The sequence below is a fragment of the Ahaetulla prasina genome, chromosome 3, assembly GCF_028640845.1.
Source record: "Ahaetulla prasina isolate Xishuangbanna chromosome 3, ASM2864084v1, whole genome shotgun sequence".
In the NCBI taxonomy this organism is placed as follows: Eukaryota; Metazoa; Chordata; class Lepidosauria; order Squamata; family Colubridae; genus Ahaetulla; species Ahaetulla prasina.
In genome coordinates, this window is record NC_080541.1 from 81,817,950 (window position 1) to 81,845,067 (window position 27,118).

The 27,118-nt window shown below is 40.6% G+C and overlaps 2 protein-coding genes across 5 annotated transcripts in view; both read right to left on the bottom strand.

Moving 5' to 3' along the window:
• The window catches only part of LOC131194652 (lymphocyte antigen 86-like), a 46,842-nt gene extending 43,144 nt beyond the window's left edge, over positions 1 to 3,698 (bottom strand). For 2 of the 4 annotated variants that reach the window (XM_058175893.1, XM_058175892.1), the window contains exon 1: positions 3,534 to 3,698. In XM_058175893.1, the coding sequence (XP_058031876.1) occupies positions 3,534 to 3,657 (124 nt within the window). In that variant the 5' untranslated portion in view covers positions 3,658 to 3,698. The remainder of the gene's footprint in view (positions 1 to 3,533) is intronic. The other 2 variants (XM_058175895.1, XM_058175894.1) reach the window with 2 other exon arrangements.
• A 6,482-nt stretch (positions 3,699 to 10,180) lies between these two features.
• LOC131194653 (lymphocyte antigen 86-like) overlaps positions 10,181 to 27,118 on the bottom strand; it is a 38,982-nt gene continuing 22,044 nt past the window's right edge. The window contains exons 2-5 of the mRNA XM_058175896.1: positions 24,583 to 24,669; positions 22,371 to 22,499; positions 12,841 to 12,893; positions 10,181 to 11,026 (exon numbers count right to left, since the gene is read on the bottom strand). Coding sequence (XP_058031879.1) covers positions 10,943 to 11,026; positions 12,841 to 12,893; positions 22,371 to 22,499; positions 24,583 to 24,604 — 288 coding nt within the window. The 5' untranslated portion in view covers positions 24,605 to 24,669 and the 3' untranslated portion in view covers positions 10,181 to 10,942. The remainder of the gene's footprint in view (positions 11,027 to 12,840; positions 12,894 to 22,370; positions 22,500 to 24,582; positions 24,670 to 27,118) is intronic.

Here is a 27,118-nt window from a genome sequence, read left to right on the forward strand (position 1 = left end):
GACTGTTTGAACTTTGGAGGGAGGAGGGTTCAAGAGAGGAAATACTTTTGTACAGTTATAATTACTTTCAGTTCTGGCTTTGCTTTCCTTGCAATTTGACGTGTTTAGTAAAAATTACCAATCTCTTCAAACTGATGGAGTTGGGTCTTTATTTTCTTAACCATTGATTGGAGGCAAGCTGACACAGTGATGCAATTGGTGCAATGTTTTAGGGCAGCAGTCAAGGGTCTCATTTAAACAAATAACATAACATAATAACAGAGTTGGAAGGGACCTTGGAGGCCTTCTAGTCCAACCCCCTGCCCAGGCAGGATTGCTCGCTTTTTCTGCCTTGCTTCACCTGCTGCAATCCCTGCAATCAATTGCATCAGCTAGCAACTGAATCTGCCTACCTGCAATCAATCTCATCGGCAAGCAACTGAATCTGCCTGCCTGCCTGCCTTGTGCCTTCAATTTGGTAAGTAACTGAGTTTTTCTTGGGGGGGGAAGCTTTAAAAATAGTTAATTGGGGTTTTTTTAAAGGAGTTTTATGTTTTTTTAGACATAGCAATTTAAAGTTAAGAAAATTTTAAATTTAGCTGTTTTATCTAAAAATATAAATAATAAAATAATAAAATAAAATATTTGTGCAGCTTTCTGAGATTTGGTGCGTTTCTGTAGTGTTTAGAGCTTTTTGTTCCTCTGTGAGGGTCATGCTTGTTGTAGGGACCATTTTGGGTCAAGTGCAGCTGCTTTTACATTGTGAGTCAGTTGTGTTGTGTTGTGTGTGCATGTATAAAGTGTGAAAGTTGGTTTTTGGTACCTCTTATTGTTTTGTGTACTCTGTTTATTATTTCTTATTATTGGCCATGCCTACTGGGTCACCTGACCACCAAGCCACACCCACTGCATCACCTGACCACCAAGCCATGCCCATCAGTTAAGCCACACCCACAGAACCAGTAAGGAAAATTTTTAGATCTCACCCCTGCTCCACTGCCTTGTTTATTACGCAGATAGGGACAGAAGAAGATGGCAGAGGAGACGGAAAAATCAGGATTCTCACCATTCCAAGTAGGATGGGTGTGAGGGTTAGATGAATCCAAATATTTGGGGTGGGTATTGGTTCACATCTGCATTAAAGCTGCATTCACCAGATCAGAACTCTATCTATTAAAAATGCTTCAAGCATTACTTGAAATGTTAGACTGGGAGAATATAAGATAAGGTTAAAATGAGCAGGTTTGTCACAAATTATTTATTCTCTGTTACCATTGCACATCATAACAATAGCAATAGCACTTAGACTTATATACCACTTCACAGTGCTTTACAGACAACTCTAAGCAGTTTTATAGAGTCAGCATAATGACCCCAACAATCTGGGTCCTCATAATCATATCTTATAAAGGTGATAAAATGCTGTACAATCAGGCCAGAAATGCACTAACAAGGGAGATCAGAGCAGCAAAAAGAAGCTACTCTGAAAAGCTAAAGAATCAGTTTTCAGCAAATGAACCAGCAAACATGTGGAAAACTCTTAAAAATATCACCGGCTATGGCAAACCTCCTTCCCAGGCTGAAGGTAATCAACAACTGGCAGATGACCTGAATGAGTTTTACTGCAGGTTTGAAAGGAAACTACAGCCACCTATCTCCACAACACCCATCTCAGACACACCAACAACAGCCAAGCCTCCTACAACTGACCCCATTTTGTTGGGGTCACAACCCCTAGTGATCTCAGAAAAGGAAGTGCAGGACCTATGTCACAGACAAAAGCCAGGAAAAGCTCCAGGCCCAGACAAGATAACTCCTTGCTTAAAAGTCTGTGCTGACCAATTGGCCCCCATCTTCACCCATATTTTCAATAAATCACTAGAGATGTACTATGTTTCTTCTTGCTTCAAACGCTCTACCATCATCCCAGTGCCGAAGAAGCCCACCATCAAGGAACTGAATGACTACAGACCAGTTGCTTTAACATCTGTAGTCATGAAAACCTTTGAAAAGCTAGTGCTTTCCTACTTGAAAACCATCACGGATCCGCTGTTAGACCTCTTGCAATTTGCATATCGAGCAAATAGATCAACAGATGATGCTGTTAATATGGCTCTGCACTACATCCTACAACAACTTGAGTCTCCAAAGACCTATGCAAGGGTCCTTTTTGTAGACTTTAGTTCAGCATTCAATACCATCATTCCAGACATTCTTCTAACTAAGCTGAACCAGCTACAGGTACCGGAACAGACTTGTAAGTGGATCACAAGCTTCCTAACAAACAGGAAGCAGCAGGTGAAGCTAAGCAAGATCACATCAAATACCTGTACAATTAGCACAGCCCCCCCAAGGCTGTGTGCTCTCCCCACTTCTCTTCTCTCTGTATACCAATGACTGCATCTCCAACGATCCATCTGTTAAGCTACTGAAGTTCGCAGATGACACAACAGTGATTGGTCTCATTTGAGACAATGATGAATCCACATATAGATGAGAGGTTGAACGACTAGCCTTGTGGTGCAACCAAAACAATCTGGAACTGAACACACTCAAAACCGTAGAAATGGTGGTAGACTTTAGGAGAAACCCTTCCATACTTCCACCTCTCACAATACTAGACAACACAGTATCAACAGTAGAAACCTTTAAATTTCTAGGTTCTATCATATCGCAAGATCTCAAATGGACAGCTAACATCAAAAACATCATCAAAAAAGGACAACAAAGAATGTTCTTTCTGCGCCAACTCAGTAAGCTCAAACTGCCCAAGGAGCTGCTGATTCAGTTCTACAGAGGAATTATTGAGTCTGTCATTTGCACCTCTATAACTGTCTGGTTTGGTTCTGCAACCCAACAAGACACAGACTTCAGAGGATAATTAGAACTGCAGAAAAAATAATTACTACCAATCTGCCTTCCATTGAGGACCTGTATACTGCACGAATCAAGAAGAGGGCCGTGAAAATATTTACAGATCCCTCACATCCAGGACATAAACTGTTTCAACTCCTACCCTCAAAATGACGCTATAGAGCACTGCACACCAGAACAACTAGACACAAGAACAGTTTTTTCCCGAAGGCCATCACTCTGCTAAACAAATAATTCCCTCAACACTGTCAAACTATTTACTAAATCTGCACTACTATTAATCTTCTCATCGTTCCCATCACCAATCTCTCTTCACTTATGACTGTATGACTGTAACTTTGTTGTTGGCAATCCTTATGATTTATATTGATATATTGACCATCAATTGAACTTATCTTTTCTTTTATGTACACTGAGAGCATATGCACCAAGACAAATTCCTTGTGTGTCCAATCACACTTGGCCAATAAAAAATTCTATTCTATTCTATTCTATTATTCTTATTTTCTTAATCCCGTGGAAATGGATTGTGACAAAAGAGAATTGCCCCAAACCAGTCTTCATCAAGACCTGAAGTATCAAATACGTCTAGCAAACAGTCTATTGCACAGCCTACAGCACTAGCTGCTAGTACAAAACAAGATCATCGTAAAAAGTTAAACAGAAGTATGAGCTCTCACCACAGCTTTTGTAGTTCACTTCCAAATTATTGTTCTTGCAGATTATGTGTGTAGGCCATATGGTGACGCTGACGGTGATATAAATCAGTGAAAGGAGGACAGGAACAACCTTGAGCGCTTTCATGACCTCTGTGGAGGAGAGTCGGTGTAATAATGGTGCCTTTCTTGTTGTCAGGGTTAATAGTTAGCCTGCCCACTTCCTCTTTCTAATATTAATGCAGAAAAGCCAGGCTGGTTATTTTCTGGTTATTCAGTTTCAAAGTGGTTTCTGCTAATAATGAAGAATCCATAATGGGCTCCTCACCAATGCTTCAAGTCCATGTTTAGATAGAAGAAAAACTCTTTTTCAAGCTTTTATTGTATTCATGCTTATTTTGATTGTTAAGAAACAATCAATCAAATCAAGGCTTTCCAGTGAAACGGTTTATGTCCTATCTAGCATTCAATAATCATGGAAGATTCTTATTAGAGAAAAGCTTTTCATGTGGGATATTATAAAGAATGGAATATGACCCAGCCCAAAAAGAAAAAAAAAGCCTCCAGCAAATGCCTGAAGCCTTGTGCCCATTAAGAAATCCAGGTCAGCCTATTCACAAACAAAACACCTTCAGCTCCAGTTGATGGGGTTAAAATTTACATCCCCCCCACCCAAATTCTATGAACAGGACATGACCTTTAGGACATAATAGGATTAACCCACCACCATTCGAATAGCAAAAGACACCAGGCTTATTACATTGCACAACCCCCTAGCACCATCTCAGAACCCTATAAAATACATGTACTCATCAAACAAATTTGTCAGCTGTCCCAGCACTACATGCTGATGTTGGTTCTGCTCATCAATAAACAGAGTCCTTCTTTCCGATCAGCTTCCATTTTATTTCCAGCGTCTTGGAACAGACTGGATTTTTCTTCCAACAATACCAAAGGGTTGTGTGTAAATGAAGTATTTCTTTTCTGCAGCCATGACCCAGGATAATGAAAACTACTGTGGAGACAACCATAGGGATTTTTAGACAGGTTCCTCGGGGCTTCTCTGAGCTATTGCCTCAGTCCTGGGAATGAAGAGTGTGAAACTATTCCTTGAAAGAAATTCTGAGGATTTACATCCCGAGAGGAGAGGAGAGGGAATGAATTTAGACCTAGCCTCGTTGGGGGCTTAGTTAAGACGCTCTGGATCATTACAAATGATCATTTATGCTGTTGGAAGAAATATTCTTCTGGGTGCAGTTCCAAGTGGGGAGAAAGACACTGGAAACATTGGAAAGATAGTTTTTAATGGTGGACAGGACCACATGGTTTTGAGGTCCTGGGCAAAAAGGGAAGAAATGCTGAGAATCCCTGGGTTTTATACCCTTTCTGGCTTTGAACTTCCTAGGGCACAGGAAGAGTATCCTGATTGGTTGCTGTCAGAAGTCATTACTAGCTCTTTAGGTTGTTTCTCTGTTAAGTTTGTTTGAGTCTTGCTGAGTGATGATGTAATGAAAGGGCTTTGGGCAATTCCTACTATGGCTCTGCCTAAAGGAGGTAAATCTTTGTTATGTTGAATAAACTGGGTTAAAGGGAGTTTCTGCCTCCCTTTTAGGGGAAATATTCTGCCCTTTTAATATTTCCTAAAATATTTCATTTCTCTAGGAGAGGGGTGGGTTTTAACTTCCTACAATGCAGATTAAAGGAGTTTGTAAAAAAAGCACACCCCTACCCCATTCCCCAATTAAACGGTGTGGTTTGGAAGTAGGACAGAAGTAAGACAGAGTCCTATCTGTTGCATCTACAGTATTCATTTTTTGGTTACAGTTTCAGAGCCAGAATTGATTTAAAAAATCATTTAAAATGCAGGGGTATTTCTTTTTAATGCATCTGTTAGCCAAAACAAAAAACAAAAAAGGGTGTTGATCAAGATATCAGAGCTAAAAGCAAATGTAACACTTTTCCTTGGTGAGTTTCTGATGAGAGAACATATTTCCTGAAGCTGGTATTTGCAATCAGAAATCTCCCCATTGGGCCCAAACAGCAGATTGGCTTCTTGTCAGCAGATATGGAGTGACTCACAGAACAGGGCAAGGCTCTGTAAAAGGATTTGGGACCACAAAGCAGCCTGGTTTGACCCAACCTTTGCAATGTCTGATTAAAGGAACAACAACGATCCAAGGTAATGGGACAGAGAAGCACTTACAGAGAATGGCTGAATAGCATTTTGACAAAAAATAAATCTTTCTTCCTTTACATTCTTTCACTGTTGATCCATTACTTCCATGTGGGACTTTGCATGTTTGTGCTCAGAGGTGGGATTCGCATAGCAATTCGCTTGTGCGTGCCATCTACACATGTATGTGACGTCAAACAACCCGGCAATTTGCTCACATTCATCGTTCATGCACGCGTGTGGCATCAAAAATACAGTGATACAGAGTAGACTGGCACATTATCTTAGAGTAGAATAGAATAACAGAGTTGGAAGGGACCTTGGAGGTCTTTTAGTCCAACCCCCTGCTCAGGCAGGAAACCCTATATCATTTCAGACAAACGGTTATCCAATCTCTTCCAGTGTTAGAGAATTCACAACTTCTGGAGGCCAGTTGTTCCACTGGTTAATTGTTCTAACTATTAGGAAACTACTTATTAGTTCTTCTCAGATAGTAAGGCTAGCCTATTTTCAAACACGACTCCCTTGTCATTTTTCCCAGCTGGGGAAGGAAAGCATTTATCCTTTCAATGGCACAATAATGAAAAGGGATGTAAGTTTGAAATTAGCTGTTGTTTGGCAGTGTACAAGGCTTTGGGGAACTGCCATCCACAAACAAATGCCCATTTAAAGAAAAACAATCTGAAAAATCTACTTTCCCATTCACGGCAAGATTAAGAGCTCTTATCAGGAAGGGAATTCATTTCAGTCTTTTGAGCAGGGAAAATCCTACCAATGAGTATTTGGTATTTAAATATCAAGATCATCTATTGTAGGAGGCATCATGTTTGAAAAACCAGTGAGAATTTAAGGGGCCATTTTTTACAGTCTGCAATCGTAATCTGCAGTAGCTTTTTGATTGCTATTCATGATGGCATACAACGGTTTTGCAAATTCCATTATTCCCGAGGCAAAGGTTCTAGAGATCAGCATTAATAGGAGATTTTAATATCCAGCTTATATACTTTGTCAAATCTGCTTAAGATGACAGTTACTGTTCAAGCTGCAGTGGTGTAAATATGAAAGAGTATTGTGGTGTCCTGACTGAATTTTTCTATCCAGGGAAGAAATATTGATTACCAAGTTTGGCACTGAATAATCTGTGGCTATCCTATATTGCTTAGCTTTTCTATGCTTTCTAGACCAGGGGTCCCCAACATTTTGGACCTCAGGAACCACCAAGTTCATAATTTTAAATCCTGCGGACCACTGATACGAATCCACCGCGCCGCTTGCTGAAGTGCCTGGACTCCCAGAGACGGGATGGGGTCCTTCAGACACTCTCCCTCCTCTCTCTCTCTTTCTCTCTCTCTTTCTCTCTCTCCCCCACTCACTCTCTCTCATTCTGATTCTCTCTCTGTCTCTGATTCTCTCTTTCATTCTGTCTCTCTCTCTCATTCTCTCTCTTTCATTCTCTGTCTCTTTCTCTGTCTCTCATTCTCTCTCATTCTGATTCTCTCTAATTCTCTGATTCTTTCTCTGTCTCTTTCTCTCTTTCTCTGTCTCTCATTTTCTCTCTTTCATTCTGTCTTTCTCTCTCTTTCATTCTCTCTCTCTGTCTCCTTCTGATTCTCTATCGTTCTCTCTCTGATTCTCTCTCTCTCATATCATGGGCTAGTCTTGGGGTTGAGAGTAAGTCAAGCATCTCCCTGAGAGACTGAGCACGGGGCACTAACAAGGGCTGGAAGAAGTGCAGGAGCGAAGCATTACTTAAACTTGCACGGCATCAGCATTCCGCCTCGGTATATTTCCGCCAGCCAATGGCGCAAAGCAGCTCTCATCTCCTGCCGCTTGGGACTCAAGAGTAGTAAACAGTGACTGGTCCAGGGAGCAGCTGGATTTTGCTCTCCATTGTGGATGCCAGATCGCCCCCCTGCAAACTTTCATCTCTCAAGGAGCCCAGCAAAGTTTCCCATGCCGCTTCAGTGAGTGCTCCTCGAGAGACGAGAGCTTTCAGGGGTCCAATCTGGTATCCACAATGGAGAGCAAAATCTGGCTGCTCCACGGACCAGTAGCTGTTTACCACTCCAAGTTCCAAGCGGCAGGAGATGAGGGCTGCTTTGCATCACTGGCTGGCTCAAATATACCAAGGCGGAATGCTGATGCCGCGCAAGTGCAAGTGGTGCTTCGTTCCCACAGCTTCCAACCATTGCAATCACTGCTTCAGCTTGTTTACACCGCTCCCTTCCCTGCCTCGGCAACAGCACCATTATTTCATTCCGGACGGAGAGGGCTGCGTTTTTTGCGTATTGTACCACCTGCAAAGTTGCGCATTGCACGTGCCACCCAGGGCAGAGATTTCCAGCCCTGCCATGGCCAGTCCCATATTCCAGAGCTGTAGTAGTCACACTCACACAACTGGCCCATTGGTCATCCTAGAGCAGCTCCTCCACCAGGGTGCACCGGCAAAAATATGAAGATTTCTCCAAAGACCACCAAAATTTTCTTGCGGATCACAATTGGTCTGCGGACCACTGATTGGTGACCGCTGCACTACAGGACTCAGAATGAGGTCCCCCCTTGAAGCTGGAAGTTCATTATACAACTGAACCAGTTTCATTTTATCAGCCCAACCTAGCTCTTGTGGTGGGGGAAAATGGAAGGAGAAAGCACTACATGTACCACTTTAAGCTCCTGAACTAAAAGCTGGATTTAAATTAAAACAAATTTTTAAAAAAAGCATGCATCCCCAAAGCAAGAGACTGGCATTTGACAAAATACAGATTTAGGTTATATAGACCATAACTCCAAATGAAAACTATTTCATAGTTGTGAACATTTCATTAAATTTAACTAACTTTTATATAAAGGTTTTATATATATTGCTTAGCTCTGTATATGTACTTCTCAAAGACAGAGGGCTCATTTTTTGTATATATTCTTGCGAATGGATTCCTTCTTTCAGCTGATATATTTATTTATTCGTCCATGAGATTTGACAGAATACAAACCTTTCCAGAAAAGAACCTTTTATTCAATAATGTGGCAAGGTACTAAATTGTAGCTTTTGTGTTGGAGAAACAACCAGAGTTAATTTCTTATTTTGTTCAGCAGTGGTGGGTTGCTACCAGTTCAGTCCGGTTCTTGTGAACCTGTAGTAATGACAGTGGGAGAGTCTGCCCACCCGCCCGGATGTCATCACGGACGATTTGCACATGTGTAAAAGTATGCGTGCACTCCTGTTGTTCAGCCCAAGAAACCTCACAACAAAACCAGAATAAAATTACTGTAAGTAGATAAATTCCCCTGATATCTCCTGAGCAAATGGCAGCCCTCCATCTGACTAAGCTGATCTCTTGGCTGAGGAGCATGTTCAGAGGGGGTCCAATGTTGCAGTGGATTTCCAAAATGGCACTCCCTCCATGCAAGCACAGCTGAGACCAGCTTGCTACATGGACTTGTCTTTTTTTCTGGAAGAGGGTGAGGACAAAATTGCTCGTTTATTGATCCAGCTGGCTGTGGATATTAACAGTTGCCCATTTGTGGCTTCATTAGCTTGCTTTGTCCAAGCCTTGTTTTTCTGTGCAAGATGTTTTCAATGTAGTGCCGCAGACTCCTAGGAGTGTGGATCTCAGTCATTCTTACTCTTCCAAGAGACTCGTTTTCACGCAAGGTTGTCTGCATTGGTGACATGGTCAAAAAGACCAAGATGGCAGTCTTAATCACACAGTGGTGGCCAAACTTTGACTCTTTTGACCACCCTTGGGTGTCCCTGCACAAATCCCAAATGAGCAGGACTGATGAGGGGGAAAAGGGCATTCAGTCTTGCTTTGAGGGGAATGGGAGTTAACAGGAAAATGAACCTCCAGGGAGAGTTACAACAATTTGAAAAAGGAATTTCTCTGGGAAATTCCTTTTTTTGTGAATGAACCTAATAGAGGCACAACAGATACAATTTTAGCAAAATGTTTCTTAAAAGGAAGCAGAAAGTTTTACAGAAAGTAAAATTAAACGTACAATGATGGATCATTTTGAATATATCAGGTCCATTCAACTTTTAAAATAGCAACTGAACTCAATCAGCCTCCTTTTCCATTGTTTCAGCATGTTACAATGGGTAGATTGAAGTAAGCGCTCCTTGAATTTCTAAAACTTAGGCTGATTTTAACTGTAGACTAGTTCTTCTCAAAGGTAGGTAAATTACAACTCACGAATTATGTAAAGTTGAATTCAGTAGTAAACCATGCTGGTTGTTAAGGACATCACTATGTGACTGCGGCCAATTTTGCAGTCTTTTTTTGTGACAGTTGTTGGGTGAACACGGCAGTTGCTTAGCGAAACCGCTTTAGCCAGTGGGTGGGTTTTTTGCCAGAAACCTGAAGCAAATGCCAGTCTCTGGCAAAACATAAATTGCAGTCATGTGACAGCCATAAATGCGGACTGGCTGTTAAGTGCTCTGTGACTTGAGGGGAAAGGTTGGAATGAAAGTGGGTTCTAAGTACCTTTTGGGAGCGGTCTGTCATAACTTTGAATGGTTGCTAAGTGACTGGTCGTAAGTCAAGATCAGTGGTATCACTGTATCAGTGGTGGGATTCAAATTTTTTTACTACTGATTCTGTGGGTGTGGCTTGGTGTGCGTGGCTTGGTGTGCGTAGCAGGGGAAGGATACTGTAAAATCTCCATTCCCTCCCCACTCCACGGGAAGGTTACTGCAAAATCCCCATTTCCTCCCAATCATGAGGCAGAGAATAAATGTGGGCAGGGGCAGTCAGAGGTGGCATTTACCGGTTCTCCGAACTACTCAAAATTTCTGCTACTGGTTCTCCAGAACTGGTCAGAACCTGCTGAATACCACCTCTGCCCTATATCCAAAATTGGGTAAAATTGGGCCTTTTTGGGGTAATAATATACAAGCCCATTCCCCATCACAAGAGGAATATTTAAACTGACTTAAAGATGGACACGTGTACCAAAATATATTCAAAAATCTCCCAAAGTATTCCCATTAAGACAAAAATTGATGAAATTGTGAATAGTAATCTGTTGAAATAATATGAATTCATTTAATGATACCGCTTTTATGATAAAGGTGGTGCTTGAGTTGTGTCCATTCCTTCAATGACTGTTTAGAGTTACGAAAGTGCTGAAGGAAAGGACTTAACAGCTGGTCCTCAAAGTTCAATAAGATTTTTTAAATAAATGGTTTTGGGTATTGAAAGAAAAAGTTTGGGAAGCCCTGGTCTAGGCAATGCTAGCTCGAAAAGCGACAAAGATTAATTTCTCATTTTTTGTTGATATAAAAATCAACACAAATGATTGTACGATGGTCTTCGTTGAAGAGCTGACCTTTAACATGAAGTTCTATCTGTAAGAAAAAGAAAGGAATGAATATGTTCTGAAGAAATTAATTAATTTATGGAGACTACGACTTCTCATCCAGAATGTTACTGTGGCTGTTTTTTAATTAGTTAAATTAGTCAACAACCCAATATATGGCAATTGTCAAAAACAATCCTGCAACTGAAGCTGGCATTGAAATAAACTGAAAAATAAAACTGTCAAATGACTTGTGAAAGACCAATAAGATGAGATTGTTTTAACTGGGCGAAAGGGCTTTTTTCCTCATGCTGCTACAGCATAATTCCTTGAAGGCTGCATGCAATAAATTCACAGGCAAAAGGAAGATCCAGTTATTTGCTTTAGCAAAGGGATCTGAGGATCCTATTGTTTGAAGATTCATTATTTGCATTTGCTGGTTTTCTGCACTTTATGAACCTTAAAATATCAGGATAATATTGGGACTGTTGGGGTAATAAATGTAATGATAAGTAGCAGTCTGACACATGCACTTCCTGCATTTTTCTCTTCCTCCTTGTATCATACTTTCCTAAATAAAGTTGATTGTTTTATGTATTTATTTTCAACAAGCAGTGGTCTGCATAAGTCTTTCTACTAACATAATTCTCCCGGTTTTATTTTTCATTGCCTGTACTTCAGAGTTCACTTTATCAGGGTAGGACAAGACAGGCAGAAAGTCCCCTAAATGCTGTTGAACAAAACTTCCCAGCTTCGCTTACTACTTGGCATGCTAGTTGTCACTGCTAGTATTTTATTTATTTATTTATTTAGTTAGTTAGTTAGTTAGTTTGTCAAAGTAAATGTATGAGAAAACAGGCATAAGTATAAACATGGACATGAACACATGAAATGAGTATGAATAAATGGGGACAGTAGGACAGGGACGGTAGGCACGCTGGTGTGCTTATGCACACCCCCTGCAGACCTCTTAGGAATGGGGTGAGGTCCACAGTAGACAGTTTAAGGTTAAAGTTTTGGGGGTTTGAAGATGTAACAACAGAGTCAAGTAGTGCATTCCAGGCATTGGCCACCCTGTTGATAAAGTCGTATTTTCTGCAATCGAGTTTGGAGCGGTTCACCTTGAGTTTGTGTCTATTGTTTGCCTGTGTATTATTGCGGTTGAAGCTGAAGTAGTCATTGACAGGTAGTCATTGACAACACAAATTCCCCACAATTGCATTAGAGAGTTCTCTAAATAGAGAGTAAATCATTTGCTCATATGCTTTCACTGATCTCCTATGAAATGCTCTGCCGATCAAACTAAATTTTCTTTAGTTTGGCTTCTGTTCTTACTATTTTCTAATATAAAATTCCAACCATTCTTTTTTTTTCCAAGCCAAGAATTCTATGTCACTGAGTTCCACATTTGGAGCCCCTCTTCACAATTCATTTGGACAAGATCTACATTTGATTTGCTTTAATTTAATGAATTAATGAACGCTTAAAATTGTTAATGATTCTCCGCTGCTGTTTTTAATTATCTTTGTCTGCCACATTAAAAATTACAATGTGCAAAAATTACAAAATAACAGTTATCTCTAGAGTATTCAAATAACCCTGGGAGTCAGGCTGTGTACCTCTATCCTGAGCAGTTGTCGAGCAATGATATCAATTGCTCCCAGGCTGTCATATGATAATACATGATCCTTATGCATGACATTTTACTAGATAATGTTGCAACAACCACATTCCTCTTTAACATGTCTTACTTCTCTAGTACATTCATTTCTAAAAGTAGCATTACTGTACCCTATTAGACATTTGACAAATAATGTTTTTTTTTTCCTTTATAAAATTTAGAAGGAATTAGGAAACACCTACCGATGGGATGTTGCCGAACATCATGAAGGCGGGCCCTGCATAGTAAATATAGTCTGCAAAACAAACATTTCCAGTGATGAGGCAGAAAACTGGGTGAGACAGCACCTATTTTATATAATGAATGCCATGAATAACCTCTATGATTAAAACACCCCACATGCATACACATAGAAACACTCTCTTGGATGGAAACCAAGAATCAGGTCCCTGCTCAGTAATTCATTTAGATGCAACATTACTATTCTAATATAGACTTGACACGTTGTCGTTAGCTCTTTGAAATAATGAGCTGCTGAATTTTTTTAACAATACTGTTCTTGTCTCTTTGTGAAAGGTTAATAATATTATTTATTAACAAATAACCCAAGACTGTCTACTGTTGACCTCACCCCATTCCTAAGAGGTCTGTAGCAGTAGTGGGTTGCTACCGGTTCTCCCCGGTTTGCAAGAACCGGTAGTAAACATTTTGAGTAGTTCGGAGAACCGGTAGTAAAAATTCTGCCTGGACCGCCCTCAATCTATTGCTGCCTCCTGACTCCCAGCTGATCGGCTAGAAGGAAAAAAATCAAGACTCACTTGTCGAAGAAGAGGAAAAAAAAACAAGACACCGTCCCTTTAAATTGAGGCTCAGCCAGGAGATCGCTTGGCAAAGAAGAAATGGGGGAAAATGCTATCGTTTTAAATTGACAGAGCTGGAAGCTCCTTTCTGGGTCAGCTGAACAAAAAATTGGATAAGAGTAGGAATTCTTATATGGTTCAATGTTTTTGAAGTTTTGGGGTTTGTGCAACATGGGCTTTGTGTTTCTAAAATGGTTTGCGCGATTTCCATTGTGAAGTACCCTGTCTTGAATGAGTTTTCTGCCTGCTTGTAAATGGAGCCGAACTTCCGGCTTCCACTTTCTATGATCTCTGCTTACGAAGTTTCCTTTATGCAGCTGGCAGGAATGTGGAATTCCAGACAGGTTCCTTGCTAGCAGCTTGATTATTCCTTAATTATCTGGGATATTTTATTTGGGAAATGAAGAGGGGGGAGTTTGATTCCTTCCCAGAACAGATTAGTGGGGTAGGGAGGAAATGGGGATTTTGAAAGTAACCTTCCCCTGGAGTGGGGAGGGAATGAGGATTTTAGGCTTGCTGTCAAACATCAGCCATAATACTAATGATTGTTTTGAACAATATGCAGATTGTATTACATGAATGGCTATTTTATATGTGAAATTATGACTGAAACCTATATAGGTTCACACTGTCAGGAGGTTTGTCCTTAGTTTTAGGTTGCTTCTCCCTTTGTTGAGTTTCCATCCATTGCTTCTTGTTTTGCCTTCTGGTGCTTTGGAAAATACTCCCCCACTTCTTTCTAGCAGCCCCTTAAAAGACTGTTGCCTATCACACTCTTGGGCAAAGCATGTGAGCCATTTCCTCCTTTCAGTGGTCCATGAAAGTGCATCTATAGCAGAGGTTTAGCAGACTTTATAGCAGACTTTAAGACAGCAAAGCTGGCTGAGAAATTCTGGGAGTTGAAGTCCATAAGTCTTAAAGTGGCCAAGTTTGGAGACCCCTGATCTATAGTATGTAGATAATAAAGTTGAAAAAAGGTGAACAACATTTTTGCAGAACTATAGATATGTTGAGGCTGGGTGTGACAAGGAATGGCTGGGAGGGGAGGGGCTAGGCGAGGTACCCCTTGACATGAGAGACATTGAGTTGGCCACACCTACCCAGTCATATGACCATCAAGCCATGCCCACAAAATAAGCCACGCCCACAGAACCGGTAGTAAAAAAAATTAGAACCCCCTCTGGTCTGTAGGGGGCGTGCATAAGAGCACCAGCGTGCCTACCATCCCTGTCCTAATGTTCCCTTTAATTGTATTCATTTTATGTATTCAATTCATGCTTAAACTTATATATATTATCTAATATGTACTAGACAAAATAAATAAATAAATAAATAAACATTATTTACAGTGGTTTTTCAAATCACAGCCAATAGCCCACTTCCAGCTTGACTCCATTATATCAAAATTTCCAATCCTTAAAAAATAGTAAACATTTAATTCTTTGCAGATGTCAGATACTCTTAAAAGGCGATCCCTGCTCCACACAACCCTGTAATAAATCAGCAATAAATCAGCAGAGAGGTTACTGAGAACATGCATTTTTTGTTTTTCTTTCTTTATTACATAGATACAATAAAATAATAATCCAATCAAATGTATTATCTCATAACCTAAAACATGAATCATAACTTAAGTCAAAAAGTCTAACCAAATAACAAGGTAGTTCAATTTTACCACCATTGCCCCAGTGTCCATCTCAAGGAAATAGTTTTTGTCACTCAGTGAAACTGTTCTGTCCCCCTCCCCACCTCATGCAGGAGTGAGCGTCTAACAGTCATTTATTTTGCAACTGACCTGAATTACCTTTGTGGATGAAAGACTTGGCAACTACAGTGCAAATGCTTGCCAAGTTCCTAATCACTTGGCAGAGATGGGAGTCCATGTGTCCGTTGCTGAGGCAGCCAAGAGCTCATAGAGTAATTCCTCCACACAGTCCAGGCCTTAACTCAAAAACAACCGAGCTGAAGTTCACGTTTGTAGTTTTGTCCGTCACAAGGGGCTATGGAGCAACTCCATGCTTTTATCCCCTGTGGGGTGTGGCTCAGTGACTCAGCACTTTCTGGGCCTGCCACACCTCTTCCTCTGCTTTGCGCGCTTCTCTTTCTGACGCTGCCTAGGATCAATCCAGGATTGATCCTCCTCGTCCTCTATCTGTGGGGGCTCCGACATGCCTTCTTCCTGGCCTACAGCTGGCACCTGAGGCATTGCCAGGAAGGAGGGACCTGGAGAGGGAGGCCTTGTCGGCTCCTCTCCCTCACTCTGCGAGTCATCCTCCTCCATGAGGACAGGCTTGGGGGCTGGAGTCACAACACAAACCCTAGTATTGTGAGACATCTTTGGGGAGTTACTCTATAATGTCTGGACCAATATTGAGGTCTGTCTCCAGCCTCTCATCCTCTTAGACTTTCAATTTCCTTTATTGTCTTTCACAATAACCTAATCACATGGTAGAAGGGCACGGATCTCTGTTGTAAGACTTTCCAGTCCAAGCAAGCTATAACAGGTGCACCAGTTGAAGCTGGGATATGATGCCCCTAGCTATGGCTTCTTCCTGCTGCCTAAGTGGTGACGTAAGTCCAGGAGATGAACCAAGTCATGAATTTGCTCTTTCAGGAGGACTGTAACTTTCCCCAGAAGAAAGCCTACATACCAACAGTACCCCCATCTTGTTGAATTTAATTTAAACTTGTTTTGTCCCACTCAATTGCTCATAGACTGCAGATTCCAACTACCTCCACTGTGGCCCATGGATGGTGATATAAAACAGGGTATCATCCATATATTGATGATATTTTTGCCTTCTGTTCTGTTGTGTCTGATTCTCAGAGATTGCCTGGACAAATCCTTGCTGATTTCTTGGCAAGGTTTTTCAGGTTTTTCTATTGCCTACTTCCTAGGGCTGAGAGAGAGAGGGACCGGCCCAAGTTCCCCCTAATGGCTTTGTGTCTAAGGTGGGTCTCCAGATTTCTAATGAATGGAGTGACCAAGAATTTGACTATTTCTACCTCAGGACTGTCAACTAGAACTACCGACTCAGAAAGGAGAAAGGAGTAGAATAATCATGTGAAAGTGCCTCTGACCCCTTACAAATAGTTTAAAGAATACCACTGTGAATGCTACTAAACTCTTGCTCGATAAAAGGCCTAACTCAGGATATTCCGCGGTTCCAATCCTATGTCCAGAATGAACTCTTCCTGGAAGGGATTCAGATAACCCAAAATATTTCTGATCCTCTGTAGTTGATGCTCTAATGCCATTAGCATCCTGCAAGGACCAGAGCAAGGACCCTACCAAGATGCAGAAAACGGAGGAAAATATAATGAGGGAAAACTCTAGTCCTTGAATGAAAAATTCAGTCCTTGAGTGAAAAATTAATAAACATAAAAGGAATAATTGTTGGTGTGGAGTAATAGAGTCACTGAAAGAAAGTGGAGTCGGACAGAATATTCTTGGAAACATAAAGGCTGCAAACACATTGCTTAAGATTTCTAAACAGATGAATGACAAAATGAATCAGTATTTTTATGTAATAGTGAGATAATATTGCATTGCATTGCGGTAACTGTTTCAACCAAGATACCTTACTCTCATTATATGATTCAATTAATAGTCTGTTTAAGTGCACTGAGGAAGTTAGGTTCTTTGTTTAATCATCATAAAACTATTTATAATTCTGGTGTAGGTCATGCTGCATATGGGCTCGGAAGTTCCTTACATTCCCCGCCCAAATGTTCTTGTTTATCTTTTTGATTTTTTTTCCACAGAGAAAGAATAATAGCAGAACTATGCATGCATACTTTAAAGGCATCCTGAAACAACAACAACAAAAGGCAGAATGTCTACTAGCAAAAAACCTCTTCAAAGTTTATGTTATGTTTCAGTCCTATCGGTGGCTTTCTACCAGCCGCCTCAGCTTGGCTGAGCTGCAGAATCATTTTGGTTTCCCTTCAGTGTTTGGCCAGAGCCAGGGTGGGGCCAGGATTTCCTTTACAATCTTCTGCTGGTTCCCCAGAGGGCTGGTGTGTGTGTGTGTGTGTGTGTGTGTGTGTGTGTGTATGTGTGTGTTTGAGAGAGAGAGAGGGAGGGAGGGAAAGTTGCTGTTCACCCCCAAATGTGGTACTTCAGAACTGAAGGATGTCAGGGAAGGGGCTGGCTCAACTCTTAAGGTTCTTCCCACCACCACCATAATTATACTTTTGTCAGTTTTCTACCTTTTCAAAATCTATGATAGCTAACGTTTTTTTCTTTTCCCCCCTTGATCTTCGAAATATGTTCCGTGCACATGATATATATGATTTTCAGTCTTATGTAATCACTGTGTAAATTCATGGAATATTACATATGTTTCCAAGAGGCAAAAAGTTAACCAATGGGTGCTAGAACACTAAGGTTGCTTTAAAAAAACCTAATATTTTTCCTGAAAAGACCCCCATTTTATCTGGAGGATCGGTTGTCTAGTACAGGTAGTCCTCGACTTACGATCACAATTCAGCCCAAAATTTCTTTTTGCAAAGCGAGACATTCGTTCAATGGATTTTGCCCCAATTTGCAACCCTACTTGCCACAGTTGCTAAGTGAATCACTGCAGTTGTTAAATTAGTAACATGGTTGTTGAGTGAATCTGTCTTCCCAGTTGATTTTCCTTGTCAGAAGGTCGCAAAAGGTGATCACATGACCCTGGGACACTGCAACCGTCATAAACACGAGTCAGTTGCCAAGCATCTAAATTTTGATCACGTGACCTTGGGGATGCTGCAATGGTTGTAAGTGTGAATAATAGTCATAAGTCCCTTTTTTCTGGGCCATTGAACTTCAAACCATCACTAAATGAACTGTTGTAAGTTGAAGACTATCTGTACGTATTGATGGACATGCAAAACCTGATAGATTTATAGTAACTAATGAATGAGTATGTAAAATTTATGGCAGAACAATAAATAACTTCGAAGGATTTAAAAAAATATTCATGACTAAATATTTTAATAAACTAATAAATTGCATATATTAGTTTTTATGGTCCTAATAAAGATGTTTTTGGTTTTATCTTCAATTGATTCATGTAATCCAATCAGAAATGACATGTTATAATATACATTATTACAATTTCCTTTCCTTTTCAAGATTCAGAATTTTGAGTCCTAAAATTAAGATGGTCCCTGTTTGAGAGAGTCTCTCTCTCTCTCTCTCTCTCTCTCTCTCTCTCTCTCTCTCTCTCTCTCTCTCTCTCCTTCCCTCCCTCCCTCCCTCTCTCCCCCTCCAATCACACCTACCCATCCCAACCAGTAGTTGGTTCCTCTTACTTTCGCTACTGGTCTGGAACTGGGACTGCGTGCATGCGGGTGCTCACTTAACTTGTGCGCGGCGCTTCTGCGCATACACAGAGCATCCATGATGACGTCGTGAGGGTGGACGAAGCCTCCCGCTACTGCCACTACCGGTTCGCCAGAACCAGGGTGAACTGGTAGAAACCCACCACTGATCCCAACAGGTCCTACAAGAATGCACACATCCAACACATCCACTAAGGAATCTCATCTGATGGGATCCAGAAGGAGAGCCATTTGTGCTATGGCAACCCTATTCTGGATCAGTATTCCTCCAGGAGGCAAGTTGGTGTCAACATGACTGGTCTTCCAGAAGAACCTGAAGACATGGCCCTGCCATCTGAATCTGGTAGTGATGGTGTGATGCCAGCAAGGGAGCTGTATTATCAATCAGATTCCCACTGATTATATTTTTATGGTTTTCATAGTTACAGTATTTCATTTTTGCATTTATGTATTTTGGTATTTTTTAAAAAACTTTGTTAAGCCATCCAGGGCAGGGGTGAAATTCAAATCTTTTCCCAATGGGTTCTGTGGGTGTGGCTTGGAGGACGTGGCAGGGGAAGGATATTGCAAAATCCCCATTCCCACCCCACTCTGGGGCCAGCCAGAGGGGGTATTTTCTGGTTCTCCGAACTACTCAAAATTTCTCCTACCGATTCTCCAGAACCTGTTAGAACCTGCTGAATTTCACCCTGATCCAGGGTCTGAGATGGATGGCTATGTAAGTTGAACGAACAATCAAAAGAACATGGCTTTCTACTTTCTGCATAAGGGACTGTTTGTGTGGCTTCTTCAATAGATTAGCTTTCATTCTCTTGAACATTCCAGAGATTTTTTTTTAATTAAGTACTTCCTCAGAATGAGGTAGCTGTCAGGGAGATATGTGAGCTTATGAGAATTTAAGTTTGTCATCAGTCTCATAGCCATAACTTGCATGATTGTGTGCTTAGGTGGCATTTGGTTATTACTGTGTGCTATCTTCGAGCTACATAAAAATTGTGCTAGCAGATCCTCAGAGCACATCTTAATGGATGGATTGTGGCATCAACATGATGCTCACAGCACTGAATTCATGATTATAACTCTGATTAATATGTCAACATGGAAGACAAGATATCTTTGAATCTGTTTGATTACCTTATTGTGCTATAAATGATGCTCATTTCGCATTTGCTCCACTATCTACAGTATGTATCCATATAGGTGAAAGATAATTATTAAGCAGAGCAGGTGATATTAATCAGCTGTTTAACCAAGCAGCAGATCGGTCAATTCTAATTCCTAACCCAAATTCCTAAATCTGTTTATAAAGCCTCTGGGGGGGCTATGGGTACTTTGAGCAGAGATAAGCATCTGAGTTCCCCACTCCCACTTTTGTTACCCCTTTCATTTGATTTGGGGCAAGAAAGCAAGTAGCAGCTAAGAAGTAGCACACATCCTGCAGAAAAGAGAAAAAGCACTTTTTCAACATGGGCTGATCTGGAAAAAGCTCAGCAGGGTCAGACACAGAACTGATTATTACGCAAGTGGAAAACCATCAAGCCCAAGAATAAGAAGTTGAAAGATGTCCTGGAAGAAAATAATGCTAATTAGTTCTACATTATTGATAAGAAAATAACACAGATGTTATTTGACTTTGTTATTAATCTCAAGGGAGATTATAACTTTTTATTAACGTACAATCCTCTCTAATTATGTTTATGTCCTCCGCCTCCTCTTTTTTCATGCCTTTTTTTTTTTTAACTTCTGGTGACTGCCTGGACAAGTCCCTGCATTTTTCATGACATCATTTGGCATTGCTTTCTTCCAAGGGCTGAAAGAAAGTGATTGGCACAAGATCACCAGTTGGCTTTATGCCTAAGTAGAACTAAAACTCACAGGCTTCTGGTTTCTAGCTTGGTACCTTACGCTACTACATCAGACTGACTCTGTCTGTTTATACTCAAGGTTTTTTTTTTCTAGTTAATAAGAGATAAACTAGAGATAAATGATTTGTTTTTGTATTCTTCACCACACTTTATGTTGTTGATTCTCAAGAGGTGCTCAACCATCATTGCAATATAAGTGGAAACTCATCCTGTGTATAGTATTCTATTTTTCCATCTGGTTGTATTTCTTGTACCTCAATTAGCCAGAATCCCAAAGTTCCTGTTCAACTGCTAGTGGGTTGTTTTGGCTCTTTCCTGTTCTTAGGGCTTTCTCTGTGAAGATCTTTGGTGAACTTGGGTTCCTCTGAGCTCACTGATAAATCCCTCTTGTGAATGGATGTCTCCTGTTTCCTCACTGATGGTTAAAAATTGCTATTAGCATAATATGTTTTCAGTTATGTATTCAATTATGTATTAGTATTATCCAAATGTGACATTCTTTTGGGTAACACAGAATTGCATTAACAGGGATATCTTTCAGTAGCTAGAACTTTTACGTGCCTGTTTTAAATCAACCGATATTTTTGCTGACAGCATTTGCCTTGAGAATATTTCTTTAGGATACATAACTATCTGAAATTTTCTACTAACTATTTTCTTCACTTTTCATTATTTACAGAATTTCCAGGCTGTTCTTTGTTACAACCGATTCTGAATAAGGTGGGATAAAAACATAACAAAGACAGTATAACCGCCACATAACACAAATCAATAAAATCACCTATATCAAGATCCCAGAATAAAACACAATCAGCGAAACACAAATAACAACTTCCAATAAGTGAAAAAACAAGCATTCAGAAACCAGGACTGGTTTCTTAATAGACTTTTGAAATGCCGAGAGGAAGCATTCTGCCAGCAGTAGTGGGTTTCAAAACCCAGCGCTACCGGTTTGCTATTGGTAGGGCGCGGGTGTGGGTGCTCGCTTTGCAATCGTGCAGAGCATGCTTCTGCATCTCATATCATTCTGGCAGCCATTATAGGAAATGGTATGCTTCTGCACATGTGCAGATCACTTTTGATGACATCTGGGTGGGTGGGCGGAGCCTCCGTCACTGCCATTACCGGTTCGTCCGAACCAGGGCGAACTGGGAGCCACCCACCACTGTGTCAGCCATTATAGGAAATGGTATGCACACCTCTCCTGGTAGAAGCTAAGGGCAGTAATATCCTGGGGAATATCCTAGAAGTAATGGAGCACTTTGTTTGCGAGTCAAGAATCCAGCTTGGGTCTGCCACTGCCAAGTCACTTATCTCAAAGAGCAGAGTTGGGTTTTTTTTATGGAAGTACAGGTCGTTCACAACTTACGGCCACAATTGAGGCTAAAATTTCTGTTGCCAAGCAAGACAGATGTTAAATGAGTTTTACCCCATTTTATGACCTATCTTGCCTTAACAGTTGTTAAGTGAATCACCACAGTTGTTAAGATAGTAACACGGTTGTTAAGTGAATTTGACTTCCCCATTGAGTTTGCATGTCGGAAGATCCCAAAAGGTGATCACATGAGCCAGGATACTGTAACCGACATAAATACATGCCAGTTGCCAAGCATCTAAATTTTGATCATGTGAACATTGGGATGCTGCAACAGTCGTTAGTGTGAAAAATGATCATGTCACTTTTTTTCAATGTCGTTGTATAAAGAAAAAAATTACCTCCTTTTTTCTTTCCACAGAATGGAAACGGGGGCTGATTCTGTTCACAAAGTTGTTTTCTGTGAAGTGGTATAATATGTCTAGGATCAATAAGACTGATATCCAGAAAGAGTTCATTGATGGAGTGCCCTGTAGAATAGATGTAGTATGAATCTTATCAGGAAGTACACAAGAACACTTTGCTTAGTTCTCATAAAAGGAGAGAGAGTGATAATGTCTGTGTGTGAGTGAAATGAGGTATATACAATGTGTCTCATCTATTGTGAATCCCCAAATTTAAAGCAAGTGGACATGTGAACTTACATTCAACGACTTAAGAGAAATATCTACATTGGAGATGTAGTGGGAGTTTGTTTTTGATCTAACAAGTACAAAATCCATCCTCGGTAAGTTTCATGTTTGAGACAAAATTATAGTGTGGTTCAGACTGGCTTAAAAACCTATTTGATGCTTGCAAGAGCAGAGTTGAACAAAACTGAAATCTGGTAAGTTAAGGTAGGAGGTATGGCTAGATTTAAAAAAACAACCAGTCTCCCTGTAGGTGGCCTTCAGAGGCAGTCATACTACCAGGAGCCATTGATGCCCATGACTGATATTTAAATTGGCCCAATCTTTTCTTGAAGCCAGCCATGCCTGTAGCCCATACCATATTCAGTGTAGCAAATTCCAAAGGTTAATTGTACATTGTGTAAACATTATTTCTGTTTGTCCAAATCCTAGTCACCTTCCAAAACCTGGTTTAAGTAAACAAATTAGTAAAAATGGACTTTAATTTCAGATTTTAAGAGACTGAGTTGGTTGCAAACAATGCTAACAGGCAATGTGCAACTGGTGCTCTCCATACAACTGTGTCTTTGTCATCATCATCCACAGTTTGAACTCTAAAAATTAGCAAGGCTGGACTGTTTGAGGAAGGGGTTTCAGGTATTTTAATGAGTGAAATGGATTCCCTAAACCAACGGTCCCCAACCTTTGTGGCTTGGCAGCCTGGTTAAGGTGAGGGGAGAGGGGATCCGGGCCACATGAGTATCAGGCTGGCCTGGCACGCATGTGCATGCACATGCGTGCAAGTCCAGCCCACCACTTGTGCGAGTCAAGATGCACGTTTGCAAGTGTACACCAGCCTGCCCCAGTTGTGAATAGGCCATGGCCATAGCCTGGGGGTTGTGGACCCCTGCCCTAAATCTCTGTGAGTCTTAAATCTGGCAGTGTATCCTTTAAATCCTTCCTAAATTAGAGCTTGGGGAAAAACAGAAAAATAATATTGCTAGGTCATATTTGCAGTCCAGGCTTATCTTCCAGATCAGTTGAGCTTTGAACTTTATTATTATCTTACAACATGGCCATATGGCGGAGATTTGATGGGAGTTGTCCTCCTCTGCCATACAGAGAAAGCTGAAGTTGTTGCAAAATCACGCCCATGAGGTGCCACAGGGAATCTAGGAAAATATTCAGTGCTGACACTTTTCTTTCAGAAATATCCTTAATAATAAGTCATGTAACATTAATTCATCAAAAATCCTTTATTGAGTTACTCAGTTAAGCAATCAGCAAGTGAGGATACATATACTATAATATATGGGGCAGTTATAAGCTTATTAGAAGTATATATATCTGGTTAAGATATTTCAGGCTGAGTACCAGTCTATGCCTTTCCAGAAGTTAGGGATATTTGTGTTACTTAGCAACACAAATATCCCATAGTTTCTGCTTGGCGAGCGCAGGCTGGCAGAGTTGGTGTGCTCCACCTCCCTTGGATTAAACAATGGCATCTATTGTTTAATAGAACACCCAGGAAGTGTGCCTTCCCTATTGCAGCACCTGCCCTTGGAATGAGATCTCCCGTGCCCCAGATCATGTCGTTCCCACCCTGCTCACATTCCAGAAGGCACTGAAGACCTGACTTTTCCCCCAGGCTTTCGGTTAGGGTGAATTGCCCTCCCCCCCAACTTGATGAATGAGGTTTTTGTACATGTGTGTATGGAGCAATTGGAGGACATATACTTATTTGTGAAGTACTGTGTTTTTATTCTGTTTTCTCTTCAATTTTGTCATCTGCACAGAATTGTTTTGAAACCTAAATCTAATGATAAAACAAATAATTTGTAGCTGATAATTTTAATTCAGGACCCAAAGCAGCCTCTTAACCATTGAACAACTGCCCATTTGTACTGTGATGCAGCACTACAGAGCAGTGAATTGCTATACTTACTTAAAACGGTTGCTAATCGCATGGTAGGGACTTCCCCGTATATATAGGTGCAACTGTCAATACTAAAAGCAACATCTTGCAGAGGATCTGCAGAGAAAAATAAGACGCAAACCAGGAGTGATTGATCTTACAGTAGTCTAGATAAGAGTTATCATAGTGTAGAAGATAAAACACCAGAACGATATTTCCTAAACTTCCTTTCAATTCAATCATCTTCACAGTTCCTGTGGACGTGATCTCTGAGGATCACTCTGCTTTCTGCCTGGGAGATTCAACAGGGAAGGAAATTCAAAGCCTGCGGCCCTTGTCCTTTTGACATCATAACCCGATTAAGCAACCGAGCTTCCTGAGTAGAGGCAAATGCGGAGGACCAGACTTTTCTTTGCAGCTTGCCCTGAAATGCCACTTCTGCAATGCCAGTGTTGAAATTTAAACAGGAAGCACCTTACTTCTTCAGGATGTGACCGGACCACCAAAGAAGCCCTCCAACTTTCCAGCTCTTCCTCAATTTCTTTTTGACAGACTCTCCAGGGATAGTTAGCCTTCTCAAATCTCCCTTTAAGTATCAGCCCCATAGATCAATCTCAGAAATTTCTCTGACTCCCTTACACAGAATAATTTTATACCTGTATGTTTTGTAGTTTTTTCTTCTCTGTTATTCTGTGGGGATATAGATGCTATGTTTAATTTTAGCAGACTAAATTTGGCATTCCCCTTTGCACACGGACAGTGTAGGTAATTTGGCAGCACCAGCAGCTTTGTTTTCTTCAAAATGAGTGGCCTGTTTTTGGCACATAGGACGAATGGAGAGAAAGAGACCCCAAATAGAGCAGAGGTCTCCAACCTTGGCAACTTTAAGACTTCTGAACTGCAACTCCCAGAATTCCTCAGCCAGCAAAGTATAAGGGGTGTGCATAAGTGCACAAAAGTGCCTATAAAATTGCCAAGGTTGGAGACCCCTGAAATAGAGGACACCAGCTCAATATCTTTACAACATATTCATCTGATAGTTGAAAACAGACCTAACAAATATAACCTTGTGCATCAGAAGTTTTCTTTATGCCTTTAAAAATATATTTTTGTGATCTCCCACCAATGGATGCAGTAAGAACTATTTTAATAAAAATGTCTGCTTTGATTATCAAAACAAAGCCACAGGTAACAAGGAAGATAGTATTATAAGGAAACAGGAATAGAATCCTTTGTGCTCTCTTCTGTACCTATCAAAGTCAGTTTTTTTTCTGTTTTATCATTATATGCTAAGAGAGCATTATTTAATATTTCTGCTTCTTTAACACTTTTGACAATTATTTTGCAATCCCACCATCACTGAGATATCATAAGTAGGTTATGAAACCATTTCTAACAGGAACCTCTTGACATCTCTTTTCTGTGCTATCAGTTCCCCTTTTTGTCCTCAGCTGGTTTTTTTAGATTAGCTGTTTGACTTTGCACAAAAATGTTTCTCCCTTTTCCCCCCTATTCATGCCTGCAGATGGTACAGTATAGAAAAAGATTTATAAAGGGACCTGTTTGCTACAGGTGCCACTTGTAGCATTTTCAGCCTTTGCAGTCAAATCTTCAAGGGTAGATTAGTTGTATTCCTGCAACAGGAACAGATGTGCAGCAGCTGGTATTTTGTTGGTTAGTATGTTTCTTAGATAGAGTAAAAAAGTTTTTTGGTTTTTTTTAGAAAAAGGCAAATTGTTGCCTATGTATTTGCAGTTTGTGTTTTTGTTTTCCCCCCCTCCTTCCAATGATGTTGCTGGTTTGGATAATTTGAGCCTTTGCAGGCACAGCCGATGGCACACATGATTATGAGCTTGGCAGGTGTTGGTGGTAGCCAGTTGATATAATGATTTTATAATCTTTCTAAAATAATAGATGTTGATGGTGTTAGTCTGGGTTTTACAATATCTAACTTGTCAGCCAACCTTGTTTCACGAGTTGTCTGAATAGCAGGTTGTGGGGTGGGGTAAATGAATTGATAAAAGGAAAATGCCCTACACAGACTATAAAACTCTCTCTCCTCTTTATTGTCTCACCAGTTCCAAAAACTGGTGCAGAATAAGTTGTGCAGGAAAAATCCACAGATGTGAGGGATTGTGGTGGTGAGGTCCAGTTTACTGCTTGCTGAGTTACTCTGTTCCATCCATCCACCCATCCATCCATCTATCCACAGGCTGAAAATGTACCTGAATACTTCCTGAATTCTCACAGAGTCAAAATGTTTATCTTCCTTTCCCAGGAGAAAATTATGCTGTACTTCAAGCTCTCATTTCCCCTCCATGCTTGACAGCCCTGTTGAATTTCTAGATTTCTATGCATCTTTTTTCAGAACCACTTGCTAAATTAGACCATTTTCTTCAGAACCACTTGTTTTATAAAATCCCACTCCCGATGTTCGTTCTTGAATATTTTATTTGGTAATTCAGTTCAAAGGCGAATTGACTGGATCTCTAAACTGGAGTATATTTCCAAACAGAATTAGCAAAGTGATCTGACTCAAATCAGGCATTCTGATGCTAGATTCTGT